At 41.8% G+C, this 16,447-nt stretch overlaps 1 protein-coding gene across 1 annotated transcript in view; it reads right to left on the reverse strand.

Annotated features, from left to right (window-relative positions):
• Nucleotides 1-462: 462 nt before the first annotated feature.
• zgc:165507 (uncharacterized protein LOC561188 homolog) overlaps nt 463-16,447 on the reverse strand; it is a 34,345-nt gene continuing 18,360 nt past the window's right edge. The window contains exons 2-5 of the mRNA XM_034135593.1: nt 14,999-15,244; nt 5,372-5,515; nt 3,852-4,655; nt 463-3,167 (exon numbers count right to left, since the gene is read on the reverse strand). Of these exons, the coding sequence (XP_033991484.1) occupies nt 2,911-3,167; nt 3,852-4,655; nt 5,372-5,515; nt 14,999-15,215 (1,422 nt within the window). The 5' untranslated portion in view covers nt 15,216-15,244 and the 3' untranslated portion in view covers nt 463-2,910. The remainder of the gene's footprint in view (nt 3,168-3,851; nt 4,656-5,371; nt 5,516-14,998; nt 15,245-16,447) is intronic.

A 16,447-nucleotide genomic window follows, 5' to 3' on the forward strand; every position in this document is an offset into this window, starting at 1 on the left:
CTCAAGCAACATTTCCTTTTTTTAAACACTTATGTGCACGTTTAATCCAAGAGGCCAAAGTGTTCATCCTTTTTAATTCATCTTCTCTTTAAATGAGGTCTTCAATAATCTCAAGATAAACCTGTTTTTAAATTGACATAAAAAGAAAGAAACCCAAAATAAACCAGTCAATGTTATATGCATTATAACTGCTAAGGCTCTCTGCATGTCAACTCAATCACTCAAATGTATTTGGATGAAGTCATTATAAGCATTTTCTTTAGTTCTTAAAATAAATACCAGAACACAGAGAAATGTGGTTTGAACAGAATACGTCAGGTACAGTGAGGAGAACACCATCATTTCAAACATGGGTTCTTTTCTGTATGCAGTGACGGTTCTCAACCGTTATGGCTTATGTCATATTCAAATAAAACAGTAAGATAATGTGTGGAACGTATGGAAATAAATGGAGAGTTGAAATGTAATGGTACACACTTTAATTTCATCAAACCGTTACAAGGTGGTGTTTTGTTCCATTTGTATACCTCAACATATAAATAGCAAAAACACAGTGGACCCTCATCATGTGTTCTGTTGGAAGGGAAGCTTCTCTTCCTTTGGTCTGTGTGGTTTGGACCCAGCAGGAGGCAGTGTTGCTCAGTAGAGAGCCTCAGTGAGAGGCACCCTGTACAGTGAGTCTGTGAAGTAAAGTAGTCCCTCTTTACACTAATGTAGCATACATGTTAACATTCATAAAGTGTTATTCATGTTATTAATAACTAAAGCTAAGGAAGGTAAAGACATGGCGATTTAAAAATACTGTCTAATATCAGTATGAAATGCTGGTGAACTGCAGGTGCATTATGGGAGGTTGATTCTGAATAGCTAAGCTAACAGAGGAGAGCTGTTGGTCCACATGTTGCTGGAGCAGCAGTCAGAACCAAGACTGGAAAACTTAGTCCAGTTCAAAGCAAGCTCATAGAAGTCAAGTACTTTGTTAAACTGAGAACAAACATGTGCAAATCTTTCACAACCATCTTATTTACAATAAATGACAGATATTCTCAAACGATGTCTCCCTGATACCCTGAGCACCCAGCCTGACAAACAGCTGATCCTCAGTCAGACTCAGGTGAACAGAGCACATGGTAACACAGCTGGACATCCATGTTCATGATTCTGGATACACATTCATCTTTTCACAGCATAGAGAAGAGGGACAATAACATGTTTGTTCATGATTGCTTTGAAAATTACATTTGTTATTTAAATGTGTTTGGCTTTGTGAGGACATCTGAGACCCCATGTGGTCTGCGTCTGAGACCACAGCTGATGATGAAAACTGAACAACAGCAGGATGACATTTAGAATGACACGTGGAATGATAGAATATGTGACATTCATAGCAACAGGATATGCTCATCCAGTACATTCATGTGCACACAATACGATTGACAACACAGATCCATTAGCATTCAGTTATTAGTAGCATCAGTAGCTCTCCTCCTCGTGGTTACACATGGTGTGTGTGAGTGAATTAGTCACAGCACGTTACATTATCTCTAGCTTATGGACATCAACACTTAGACATGTGAGGAGACAAATGGAGTGGACTACACTGATTTCATTTGAGTATTCAAGTTAATCACAGTCAAAAAACAGAGTCACATTTAACAGAGATTTATCAGCTTCATATAGTATTCATTCAACCATAATTAGATTTCTATAGATGCAGCATTTTAATAAAGTTGTGAAGTATAGCCTTTTCTCTACATGTATACGAGTCAGCATGGAACACTAGACTACTCACAGGAAGCTCTATATAAAGTATTAAAGTGGGTTACTGTGCAGGTCTCACTGCGCTACAATACGGTGATCAGGTGGGCAGCAGAATACATCTGCTGTTCTTTTTTGGAAGTGCACATTTTACAGCACCCAACTGCCGTTTTAAACACAGTGCAATTATATTTCTGAACACATTTCACGAGATAGATCAATCATTTCTGGTGCGCTGGGTTTGCCAACGCTGCATTCACACTGCGAGAAACGTAACTAAAGTCACGAGGAGATCAGACCTCCTACAGAGCTGAACAAACAAGCACAATCAGCGGGGCCCCCACGGCCCCCCACGGCTGATGCTTAGAGAAAGGCTGTATTCATTATTTCAGATAACAAATAACTTTCTTTACATGTTACTGTGATGGCAGTCTGATCTGCATTAACTGTGTGTACAATCCATGCCTCTAACTGTCCACAATTTGACAAAAATGGTCAAAACCAAGTCACCTGCAGTGTGAATGCAGTTAGTAATTCCTGTTCACTGTTTTGATTTATTTCACCTTTTTCTTGTTAATCAAGATCTCAGCATGTTAAGAAGAAAGCGGATCTCATTTTGATTCAGTTGGATGGTGCATGACGCTAAATTCACGTGATATCGGAAGGAACAGTGGGATGAAGGAATGACGGCTGTGGCTACAGCTCAGAACATTTGATTAGGGACAAATGGAGATACCTTAAAATAACCATACACAAACTATAGCAGACCTAACTGCTCTGAAGCAGAGTCGATTGTCTGACTATAAGTTACATTTTCTCATCATTATCTGCCATTATTTGCTATGTTAGCTCGCAGTTGACACAATTTAAGACTTCCCACAGACACTATAATCATACATCCTGACTGTAACTGCTACTAGGTTACACGTTTCTGTGTGGTTAATATTTATCTTATAGTCACAGCTATTGCTCCTTGACAAATATATATAACGTCTCACAGCCTCCTACAACACAGTTGTTGTTTGGCAGTTAGTTCTATAAGTGCAGAGGACCCCGAATAGAGCCAGGTGGAACACAGAGGCCCCTCCTGGCTGGGAGCTCAGTTTGATCGTAGTGGAGGGTGAGGACGTCCCGGAGGTGAGGTATGTTGGTTTAGATGTTGGTTTCCTGCTGCATAGGTTCATCGCCCTTTTCCTTCTGGGCTTCCCCGTCAGCCTCCTTCTGACCCGGAGCTTTGTCTGGATCTTCCGTCTCAGTCCGTTTGTACATCTCTGCTGCCTTCCGCTCACGGTCCAAGAGTCTGTAGTTAATGAAGTTCCCAATGAAGAGCCAAATACTGGCCAAAATCACCACCACCCCGCAGCAAAAATACATGTACTTGTAGTTTTTTGTGACATCCACCAGTTTCCCTGCAAGACACACAAAGTTTTAAAAATGTTAAAGTATCTGCTCAAATCAAATCTTAAGGTATTGCCAAGTAGAAAAAACATGTACAAATATCAAGTATTATTCATTAGAGTAATTACTAGTAATATAAATGAGTAAAGGACTAGTTGTTTACATTAAAAATATGATTTCAATAGAACCTGAATCACAATTTCCATGCAGCTAAATTAATCCATGCAAGTCTTTTTGGTCAACTTCCATTAACTTTGACAAATGATGCTGATAATACTGGTCTTTGAAGGAGCAAAGAGGCGTAGAGCCTAAAGCTGCAGATGTGTTTTACTGTGTATCATGTCAATACAAGAGAGGCTACCATGTCTTAATAACTGTGTTGTAATCAACTTATATTCGACCCCCTCTGTCAGAGTATATCTCTTCCATAGAAAGATTGCAGTCAGTAATGACATAAAGGAAGTGGAACAAATATGTTTTGTTTGAAAAGCTGTGTGAACATATTGAGCAGTTACCTTACCCTTTGCCAACTAGCTTCTGCAAATGGTCAGTACCAAGCTTCCAAGACCACTGTGCCTTTCTGGTGTGACCAGGCCTGAATATTGTTGTGAACTGACTCTAAACCAGAATGGCTAAGAACTAGGGCAGTACAAATCCTAAATGTTGAAATATGCTTTGAGACACACATATCTTACCTGCTAGAGGGGGACCAATGAGGACTGGGCAGCACTCCATGATGGTGGTGAGTCCCACAGCACTGGAGAACCGCTGAGGCCCCACCAGGTCCATGAGTGTTTCGAACAGCACTGAACTGACCATGCCAAAAGCAAAGCCGAAGAACATGGCATACACCACCAGGCCGGTGTAGCTCTCCACCAGGGGGCAGAGGACGTGGCAGACCCCATTGAACAGCACAGCAAAGCTGAAGAAGTACTGGATCCTGGGCCGGACCCAGCGAGAGTTGGCCAGCAGCCCCATGGAAGGCCGGGCAAACATGTCCACAAAAGCCAGAATTGAGAGCAGGAAGGCAGCCGAGTACTCGTCCACGCCCATGTCCTTAGCGTAGGCCGTGAGGAAGACAATGGGTGCGAAGAAGCCCAGGAACATGATGATGTTTCCTGACAGGTAGATGAGGAAGCCGCGGTGCTTGAAGAGTGACAGGTCCAGGTACTTGTTGACCGTTTCCCAGGCGGTCCGCTTCTCTTTTGTTGTGGTGGTGATGACGGCGATCTCTTCGCTCTTCTTGATCTTGCCGGGCGGCGGTCCGAGAGGCCTCATGAGGGAGCCGGCCACACAGCAGTTCAACACCAGCCCCCCCAGGATCAGGAAGCTGCCCCTCCAGCCAAACTGGTTGAAGAGGTACTGGTTGAGAGGAGCCAGGGTGCTGAGGAACACCGGACTGCCCGTCATTGCCAGCCCGTTGGCAATGGGGCGATTCTTCAAGAAGTATTTTCCGACCATAGTCAGAGCCGGCTGCAGGTTGAAGGCTAGTCCGAGTCCTGTGAGGAGAGAGGACAGAGGTGACTTATAACAATTATTCTTTAACTGTTACATACCAATGTCTAAGAGCACTGTAATCAGAAATGTATTTAATTTACCTTAATGAGAAACCCATTTTTAAATCACACACTCAACAACATTAGACAGAGATATAAATAGTATAATTGCAACCTTTTGAGGAGAAAAACACAGTCACTGAGAAGCTCTGAGCTACTGGCTTTACGAGCAAGCTACTGACACTCGTAAGTTATTGTCGTGTTTTCAGCATGCTGCCATGCTAGTGTTTGCACTTAGCTACAATATATAGCCTCATAGAATAGTTAGCATGACTGTAGACTCTTGGTCTTGTTAAACCAGAGAGACAATCTCAGTTTTACTAATATGGCTAAATATGAATTGGAACTAGCAATGCTAAACTTTGCTATAACATTAAAAGTCAATCTGAGAGTTTTTTTTATTGTGGTATGGTTTTCCCAATGATGTAATCAAGGGTCCACCGGAGGCTGACATTCGTCCTCTCAAATGCGGTGCAATAAAATCTCTGCGGTTTTCTTTATATTAATATTGAATAAATGTAAGGCCTTCCTATCAGAAACGGAAATGGAACAATCAAAGCATATGTCCTTCCTTCAACAACAACTTTATTTTTAACCTGCTGCTTAGAAGGCTCATCAAATTAACTCAAATTGGACTTAAGTGTATAAACTGGACTTACCACCGATAACTCCGATGCAGATGTAGAGCTGCACCACGCTGTTGCAGAAGGAGGCTGAGATCAGGCCGATGGAAGTAAGGCACCCCCCCAACATGACGATGGGCCTGCAGCCATACGTGTTGACCAGTATGCTGCTGATGGGACCTGGAACAAGGGAACACATGAAATGACCCACACATGTCAGTTGTTTACAGTGGTCAGGATGAGTGAAAGTGAGCGCATAATGACTTAATCTGGTTAGTGCTGCACGGAGCCCAGCTGCTATTAATAGAAACAACTGAGCGGATTCCATTTTTAAACACGGCACTCCCATCCTCTCGCGCCAAATCAATTTAAGAGAAGCAGCTGACGGAGGGACGAATGACAAAATACTTCCATATAGAGTCAGTTCTCTTTAATATATTGTCTTTTTTAATCATACGGTGTCGGAAAAAAAGGGGCACCAGGTAATATTGTATTCTCATGATGTGGAGAAACATGTTTTTATTCAGGCAGCTGCAGCGCTGTGGCAGAGGTCTGTCGCTCACAGGCAGGAAGGATCTTAAATCAGGTTAATGATGTTGTGACTGAACCCCCAGTTTAATTACATTATCTAAATCACTTAATAAGAAGTGAAAACAAGGGTCAAAGATAATATAATTAGCCAAACTGTCAATCGTAAACAGACATTTGGTTGTGCACTGTGAACACTTTGACATACTGTACAGCACAATAGTTGTTTGACACACTATGTATGCATTAATCTGTAGCGGTTGTAATGATTGCTACGATCTGTAATGAACATACGGTATGTGCTTCATGTATTCTATTGTTGATATACTATTTATCCTCTTATTTATATTCTTTATTTCATTATTTTCCTTTATCTTTGTATGAACTCTTACCCGTGTTTCCTTTGTTTCAATCTAATTCCTGTTGCTGCTTAAACGCCTGAATTTCCCCACAGGCATCAATTAAAGCTTACAGTACCTTATCTTAACACTAGGGGTGTGTCAATACATTTTTCATGTGAAGAAAATGTGGTTTTGAATGAAGCGGGATGTATTTAAACTAGGGGTGTAACGGTTCACAGAATTCACGGTTCGGTATGTACCTCGGTTTGGGGGTCACGGTTCGGTATGGGTTCGGTTAAAAAAGAAAAGCAAAAAAAAGTCCCAAATGCATAATTCCATGTTTGTTGTTATTTATTTTTGAACAGTAGTGCAAGTTTCAGTATACAAATAAGGAACTCTAACATTTTGAATAATTAACTGTATTACACAGTTAAAAACAAACCACAAACAGTACCACACACACTCAGATGGCCATATTATCTATAATGGCTGATGTCAAACAAAAAAGAATGTCTTGAAAATATTACATAATAAATAATAAGAAAGTGTTTCAAGGGTGCATAGCCGTTGAAATATATATGCCAATAGCTTCCGTTATTTATTTTGGTCTCTCGGCTTTCATGTCTATTGGCTTCTTAAAAACAGCGGGGATAAGCTGTTGAACTGCTGTTGTCTTTTGCCGGGCTCCGGTGATTGGCAAATCTGGCTGATGCCTTCTGATATGATTTAGCATGTTTGGCGTGTGTTACCATTAGCATACCGCACCGCTGTCGACCAACGCCGACACACCGTCCTCGTCCGATCCACCACTCGCACTCCATCGTTATTGTAGTCCACAGGGAACCCGAAATGTTCCCACACAGCTGATTTAAACGAAGCAGGTGGGTCTTCTAGCTCCTGTGTGTTATCTGAACTCGCAATACTAACTTTTCTTCTTCTTGTATTTTGTTAGTTTTGTTGTGTTTTCTTCTTGTTCTTCATTTGTTGTTTAAAGGGGACCTATCATGCAAAATGCACTTTTGTACGTCTTTTATACATGAATATGTGTCCCCGGTGTGTCAGGGAACTCACCAAGTGTCAGAAAACACAACCCTCTCTTTTCCTCCATACCCAAATCTCTAAAAACGGGGCTGCAACGGATCTGATACAGACTGATACAGATTTGAAAATTCTCTGACGCCAGGAACGAGGAGCTCCGCCTATATGGCCAACTCTCCACCTATCAGGGGAATGTGGGGTTGGGCCACGGCCGGCCATTGCCGCTCGAAAGTGCTGGAGACGCTGTAGTACATATGCCAGGCCTGTAAGTGGCGCTGTAGTCTGCCACAAAAGCAGCGAAGAAGACTTCCCGCGCATGGTTGCCATGGTTGCCATGGTTGCCCTTCTGTTTATTCTCCGCTGTGGCTTTCTTTCTCCCTCCCCGAGGCAAGCGTTTGCTCCCGCTGCTTTAATTCAATGCAATCCCTCCCCGTCGAGGCAAGCACTGTAATTCTCTCCGGTTAGTCCACCAGCAGATGACAAACACCCACCTCTCCGCCTCTTCCAAGGAACGAGGGGACCGTGCGGCAGAGTTTCAGTTAGGTTTTTTTTTGCCGGTCAAGATGTCCGTTAAAGTTTAAATCTTCCGGACAAAATTAGAAAAGTGCCGGTCAAAGGTCTTCTTTGTTATTTATTGAGCTTTAAAACAAATGAATAACGACTCTATATAATCATATAAGAATAAAACACGGAGGACGGACTCTCTCTTTTCCTCCCAGCAGCTGATCTCAAAGCACGCTCCCCTCTCCTGCAGGGGGGCGTGGTCAGCTGCAGCTCATTTGCATTAAAGCTACGTCACAGAATCAGCCCTTGCAAAAACAGGGCTGGAAAGAGCAAATAGAGCGAAATGAGGCATGGCTAAAATGCATGATCTGGTTGCTATTTTGAAAAAAAAAACTAAACAGACATGTTTTATATAGGTATGGCCCTACAATATATTGTTCAAATATAGCATGATAGGTCCACTTTAAGGGCGGCTGGCAAACAGCTTTTAGGCGCAATACCGCCCCCTGGATTATATATAGTGTAGTGGATAATGCCCTGAGTGAAATACTTTTTTCCCACTCATAAAAAAAGGCGTATTTGTCCTGTGACTGCATGTGCCGAACCGTGACGGTTCGGCACATGCAGTCACACTCCCCTAGTTTAAACCTATTTGGTTAAATCAGCATTCGTTGATCTTCTTGGCCACTCAAACTGTACTGGGTGCTACGGCCTTCCACCAAATTCCATGAATAATTCCGTTATTCTGCTGACAGACGAACTGATGTGAAAACATGAGCTCCTTGGTGAGGTTCCTCTCCCATACGGACTCATCTGTATTCTCAGTTCTCTTTGGGAATGTTGTTCAGTCTTCAGAGAAGCCAATATGTTACTGGGGGGTGGGGGGGAAGGTTGGTTTTATTTCTGACATCCTCAATATGTTTTACATTTTTAAATTACAAATGTTTACTGAATTTTAGCGATAAGAGCCAGAGTCGATTTTTTAAAATTGTTTTCAACTTATATCTGCTTATAAAACATCTGATCAATGTATTTACAGCTTAGACACTTTATATATTACATTGAATGAATAGTGTTGCTGGAAACCAGTTTTTAGGAGTCTGCATCTCATAGTTGGCATAGTTCATCCTAGCTGAATTGTAAGAACATGAGGTGTAAATCGATTAGGAAGAGGGAAGTAAAAGTAATAAAATCTTATGTTTTTTTATTTTTTATATACTAAGTACCAGCCAGAATAAGTTTATATTTTTCAAAAAGCCAATGGGTGAGAAGTCATAAGACTTCATTTGCTGTGCATGAATCTTTTTGACCTTGAGAACTTATTTCCGTCCCCAGCAGTGATCAGTATTCTCCAAGGGTTCGCTGGGACCTGAATTGGCCGCGATGAGGAAGCCTGGAGCCTGCACATTACCTCCTTTGTAGAATGGCTTATCTTCTTCTGGCCAGACGCAGGGTGGACTTCATTACACAGCGGACAAAACCCCAAACTAAATATAACCACCTAGATGATCCCCAAAAAGGAGTGACACATATAGAAATGTATCCAGGACCCTTTAATGTGAGCAGAGAGGCCGGGCAGCTCGGGGGGGATGAGAGGACGCTGTATCCATCACATTTCAAACAGGATTAAAGAGAGAAGTGGAAGCAAACAACTTCTGAATTTGTTCTGCTGCAAGAGGACACACATGGGCTTCTGAAGGGAGCGTATGACTGCCCATTACACAGATATCTCAAAGACATCAAGCACCATACAGCCAGTTCATTTATGTGGTAAAAGTGTATCCAAGGTCAAATTTAGAGAATGTTTACAGAGGGACCAAAGTGAAGGAAAGCGTGACACAGGGGGATTGCTAGTTCGATATCCCAGACTGACAAAGAAGTTACCAACACTGCGGAGCGCTTCAGCTAGGTAATTTCCACTGTAGCTGCGGGGCCATCAGATCAGACTGCTGCCAAACATGACGTCAACGAGGGCAGCAAGAGTGACTAAAAGAATATAAAACATCAATATCTTTACACCATACTGAAAGAGGCTAACACTGTCAGAAGGAATGAGGGGAACTGCTGGTGATGATTCTCTGTGGATTTGTCACAAATACCCCTTTTCCACCAAACCGGTTCCAGTTCAGCTCCGTGCTGATGCTCTTTGAGTTCCAACATGTTCTACTTTTTGGCCCCAGTTGTGTTTCCACCGCCCAGAGCCTGACTGGTGCTGCATCAGCAACGCCGCTCACAATAACAACAATGGGGGACTGCGTCGGGTCGATGCTCGTGTTGCTTTTAATAATACGAAGCCAGATTCAATTGTATAACTACTTCTCTAATGTAAAACTCTTTTCCAGAGTGCATTAGTTCATTATTTACAGATGTGGTTCAGACCGCTGCAGTGCTGCTCGTCCACCGGAGTTTAGTCTACCTTTTAGTCACGGCAGCGGCCGCTGTAAAGTATTCACTGTCTGACTGTCACACAAGCAGCTGATGCATATTCGCCCCCCCATAAGTGGATGTGTGTCAGTATGAATGGACAGTGTTTGGCATCACAACACCCTTATTAAAGCTTTTGCAACAAACCTAACTTAAAGTGGACCTATCATGCTATATTTGAATAATATAGTGTAGGACCATACCTATATAAGGCATATTTATACTTTTTTTTTTTCAAAATACCAAACAGATCATGCATTTTAGCCATGCCTCATTTTGCTCAATTTGACATTTTTTAGCTCTGTTTTTGCAAGGGCAGATTCAGTGAGAACAGCACCACCTACAGGCCTGGCATATGTACTACAGCGTCTCCAGCGCTTTCGAACGGCAATGGCCGTGGCTGTCTCCTCCTGATTGGTGGAGTTGGCCCAATAGCCGTAGCGCCACCGTCCTGACGTCAGGACAGTGTTCAAATCTGGATCAGTTTTTATCAGATCCGTTGCAGCCCCTTTTTTAGATTTGGGTATGGAGGAAAATAGAGAGGGTTGTGTTTTCTGACACTTGGTGAGTTCCCTGGAACACCGGGGACACATATTCATGTATAAAAGACGTACAAAAGTGCATTTTGCATGATAGGTCCCCTTTAAGCTTTTGAGGTTATAGAAAAACGAGACTTAATGATGCCGGGCTATTGTGCTACTGTTAGCCAATAGAAATGCAGGTTACTAATTGTTTAGTGTTATGCAACATCGCAAAGTTTACAACAAGTGCGAACATCCACAACCTGAATCATCCCCACAGAGAGTTACTGTGGATTTACTAAATACTGCAGTCTATGTGGATATATACAGTCTATGTTCAAACCTCTGCTAGCTGGAGCCACACAGTGACAGGACTTACCAGCAGCGAACTTTGACCCTGAGACTCTGACAGTGTTAATGCTGCTCCTCTGACAAGGTGTCGTTAGGGATAGGGTTAGGGTAAGATCAGGGAATATTGGTGTAGCATGTTTATATTGTATGTAGGGAACAAGAGTATTACCACAAATTATTTAGGAAAGGCTTAGCATTGACTATACCATGATTACATAAGATACCAGGAACAATCACTCCGTTACTTTATTGCTTCTTATGGTCCAAGGTGATATCTTGAAATGTCTTGTTCTGTCAGCCTGAAGATATTCACTATAATCTAAAAACATTAAACAAGCTGAAAAAACTAAATATTTAATAAGGTATTTTCTTTCATTTAAGCAATTTTCTTGAAGGATTAATAGGCTCTCAATCGATCAGTCCACTAGTCCTTAGCTGTATGTGTTGTCGTGTTGACTGACAATGAATGTAACGTGGGTGTGTTTTCCCGCTGTCCCACCCAAGGTCACATCTTTCTCTTTTTTTTTGTGGATTAGTGACACTGATCCTAAACACGTCATGGCAGCGCGCCGACCGCCTGCTGCTGATGTAACTCTGTGATGTAACTCTGTGATGTAACTCTGTGATGTAACTCTGTGATGGACCGCTGTGATGGACCGCAGAGCTGAAGCATGCCCAGCCCTGTTTTATCACAGTGTGTTATCACGTGGAGTTTACTGCCTTATACCAGATCCATTTGTTAAATGTTTCAGAACAAAGAGTACAGGTGTTCCCTCTTTGACACAGTAACACATTATTATAACAACATTTGTTTTCATTAAGGATTTCTGTTTTTTGGTCGGCAATTTATTTGCATTGTCGCTCGGGCAACACAACGAGAGGGTGCGTTTGTTATGCTCAGTCATGGATTTGACCTTTTTTTGCTTTTAGTTTCAAAAGCTAGAAACAAGATTGTATTTTATTTAGAGAGAGAGAGAGAGTTAATCCAATGTTGGCAGGTGTCGAGACATGTCAGTAATGACATGTTAAAGTCCTCTCTGAGATGTGCAGAGATTAGATTAATATTTCTGAGCGTCTGCTGCTCATTATCAGGCAGCTTCCAGTAATGACTGCGTGGGGGTGGAGAGGCGTCACACATCCAAACAGTGATTGCTTCATCAGCGTATGAGCAGAACAAGAGAGCAGATGTTTAATGAATAGCCCATGAGTGCAATCGATATGAATAAATGAGGAACAAGAGCCCTCGCTTAGTAACTGCACACAGTGAAGACACACACCATTGTAAAGCCCAGCAGCAGTCACCATGCACAGTGCTGTTTCCACTTAGCCAAGTGCTCTCTTTGGAGGTCAGAGGTCAGCTATGATTCCAATAATATACATTTAATCAAAATCATTTTCAGGTCAATCTTTTCATTCTTATTTTCAGTCACTCAACCATTAAGATATACAGAGATGTACTTTTATTTTTATGTGTGTGCCACGTATGAAACAACGTTCATGTTTCTTGTTACTTATCAGCCGACGTATGCTGATACCAATATATGTTCAACAAGCTGCCGGGGAGATGAATCGCTGTGATTTGCTTTCAGAGAGAGACATGGCAATAACTGATTAACTTTATTGAACAGTCTGTGCTGCTGTACTTGGTACATATACAAAACATAGTAAAAAAGATTAAGAAAGGAAATATGCTTTTTATTAAGTCCAAAGTAACAGCACCTATTTACAATAGGAAATGAGCTCTCAGGCCTGCTGACAGTGGGTGGACAGATGCTAGAAAATGACCTGCAGGAAACAATCTTTCAAGACTCCGTGTTCAAGCAAAGTGGAAGACCACCTGTAGCGTTGTAATTTGTAATGTCATTTAAAATCCCTTTTGTATTTATACAAAGCACAGGTCTTTTTTCCAATAAATGACAATCATTGCATTGTCTACAGCCTTGTCTATCCTGAACCATGTGATGTCCGTAAATCATTTATTAAAATCATCTTACGCTGTATATCTGGAACTGATCTCACTCACTCTCAGCTGGAGCTGGTTCCTGGTTGTGCGGAGGCTCAGCATGTGACGCTGTGCCTCAAATCCAGGTCACAACCTGATTTTATCTCCATCCTTTTATTTCTAATATATTGTGAGGATAACCAGATAACTAGTCCATCAAGAGCTCCACAAAACCAACCCTATGTTCCTGTTTCTGTTACAGTTCTTGTTTCTAGATTGAAGCGTCTGCTCAGGAAACAAAGCTTCTATGCAACATCAATAATCCTCAACAACGACAGCATGTGTAACATCATGATATCGTAAAGAGATTTCCCTAAAAGCAGGACAACGTCAGGATTTCAAGGATCAGAGATGAAACAGAGGACAGGATTCAAGATCCTCTGCCCTGCTGTGTAAACTACAGACTAATGACAATAAAGGAAGCGGTCTCAATGTACACCTTTTGGACACTGAGGTTGATCTTACACTTGGTAAGAAATCAGTATAGCCTTATATATTTACATTATTAAATAACACATATCTCTCCAGGGCATTTGATGGCTGAATTATCTGCATTGATGAGCAATAAATCTAATTATAAACCACTTATACTATATGATATATTAATAACAAAACCATGATTTTCAATTAGAATGGGAGGGATGAAACCCTCTTTAATGGTCACACATGCAGAGCACACAGCACACAGTGACATGTGTTCTCTGCTTTCATCCTAGTACCAGGAGCAGTGGGCAGCTATTGCACAGCGCCCAGGGAACAATGGGAGTGGGGGGTGTCCGGTGCCTTGCTCAAGGGCACCACGGCAGGGCCCAGGAGGTGAACTGGGACCTCTCCAAGTGGTAGTCTACACTCCATATTTAGGTCTGTTCGGGAACTTGAACCAGCGACCCTACGGCTCAAAGTCCAAGCCCCTACTGACTAACAAATTATTAGCTGCTAACAGCTAGATAAAGCTCCTCTTTTGTACAATGTGGGACAAACAGTGAGTTATCAGGAAATAAGACAAATCAAATCTAATGTAAATGTGTGTTTCCACTGCATCGTACCCTCTACTTGACTCAACCCACTTTTGGTACCAAGTGCTTTTCTGAAATTATCTCCATTCTATTTTACCATCAAACAGTCGTAATATCATCTACACACAACTATCCAGAATGTTCTAAATAGTACAGTGTAGTGTACGGCGCAGTCTAGCCATTAGCCTAGTTTAGTTTTCACCATTAAGTTTAGTTTCTAACCCTCAACCTCAGGCTAGGTGGTACCCAAAAGAAAAACTTGATACTATGCATTACTTTCGCTAACGTAAAACCCAAGAAGAAGGAGTCAGCTGTACCATGCAGTGGATATTCAGCATTTGTTAAAAAAGTGGAAGTTTATAAGCCTGGGTAGCTAGCTTTATGACTGGTGTATAATCTTATCAGCACAATGAGTCAGGACAGAGGACAGACAGTTTGAATGGTCAGTGGCTCACGTTAGGGGGACGTGTTGTAGAAGGGGAAGCAAGTGTATCAATAGTCCATCACGACTTGTTGCATCAACAGATCTCAGATTAGTCAACTGCCATAAGAAACATCAAGCACTGGAACACATTTCTACCAAAATACTGGAGTATGATTAGGGTCTGGGTGTGGATGTATTTAAGTTGAGTTTCAGAAGCTGAATTAGAGGGAATATAAGGTTTTTGTAGAATAATTTTCACTTTGATTTAGGAATATACTAAAATGATTATGGAGGGATCTTTTGTGACAATCTGTTCCAAACCAAACAGAATTGTTGTTTTAGCCTGTACAACATGGTTTGTAGGCCGGGACATCCGTGCAGCACTACACAACTTATTACAGAAGTACACATTATGGGTATAACAAAGACTGTGCCTGATTTTGATATTGCATTAGTCCATATTGCAACTTCAATATAAATTCTGATTCATTTTGTGAAAATGAGATTGGCTCACCTGCAGCGTACATGACGGCCAGCATGATGGAGGAGATCCAGGCGATCTGGCTGTAGGAGGCGTCGAAGATCACCTGGATGTCTTTGAAGTACACCGTGATGGCTTTGGGGAAGGCGTACGAGAATCCGATGGAGATGAAAGACGCCAACACCACAGCCCACCCCCACCCGCCGTCAGGTGGGGGCTCGGCCAGGGGACCTGAGGCTGGAGGCGGCATCACTGGCCCACCTCAACACTGACTGTTCACTGCAAGGACAGGAAGGGGGGGGGAAACAAACCATCAGCAGTGTGTCATACTGAGTATATATATATATATATATATATATATATATATATATATCAGAGTTCCCGTTAGAATAATTATTTGCCGGTCAAAATGTCTGTTAAAGATTAAATCTTCCGGACAAAATGAGAAAAGTGCCAGTCAAAGGTCTTCTTTGTTATTTATTGAGCTTTAAAACAAATTGATATGATTCGATATTAAACAAACTAATTATAGTAGATTAACTACATTATTCAAAAGTGTACAGTAACTTATAATAACACGGAAATAATAAACGGAGCGCTCCCTCTCTCTCCTGACAGCCCGCCAGTATGCAGCTCGCGGATCCAGTAATGAGTGACCCGACAGTAAAACTAAACATTTCTATAACTAGTTTAGGTAGTTTGAGAGGTAATTAAAATAGCTACGTGTGATATTCTAACCTGAAGTGTGTGTTTTGTTCCGCTCACCGATGCAGGTGATCATGCAGAGCTGCGTGTCGACTCGTCAGCAGCAGCTGATCTCTCTCTCGTCAGATTAGACTTTACTCGCGTTTATGTCCATATCGATCAGATCTAGCTAGTTCTAGCTAGTGATATGACTACCTGCTTATTAAAAGACACCTAAACAATAAGTGTCGCTATGCAACCGGGTGAGGCCGCAAAGTATAGCGCAGCATTATGCATTTGTTTACATGCCCACCGGAACCCCGAGGCATTACCAACAGATCAACGCACAATCAACCCATACAGGACATCTCTTTCTCCACATTAAGGCCCAATCCCAAACCACTCCCTCGAACCTACCCCTCCGTGACGGAGTGAACTCCGTCTGTAGCCACACTCGCAGCTGAATGAGGCTCCCTCCTGTAAGATGGAGGGAGTAAATACAGCGGCAAGCTTTGGGACAAACTCCGCTCTCTCCGGCAGAAACAGGAAATGCCGTAACTGTATGTAACAACGGTTTCAAATCAGCATCTCTTTGACAAAAAATGTAAATTAATAACTCAAATAAAACTCCAAACATCTTTCATTGTGTTACTTTTTTGTAAAGCTCTTTTGGTTTTAAACCTGATGTTTATAAGCTTCTTAGTTTTTGCAACAGTCTGTAAATATACACAACTTTATAATAAAATGCACACATTTACCTTTTTCTAGACTAAACACAGGTATGATCCTAAGTTAAAA

Source organism: Trematomus bernacchii, unplaced genomic scaffold (genome assembly GCF_902827165.1).
Source record: "Trematomus bernacchii unplaced genomic scaffold, fTreBer1.1, whole genome shotgun sequence".
Classification (NCBI taxonomy): domain Eukaryota; kingdom Metazoa; phylum Chordata; class Actinopteri; order Perciformes; family Nototheniidae; genus Trematomus; species Trematomus bernacchii.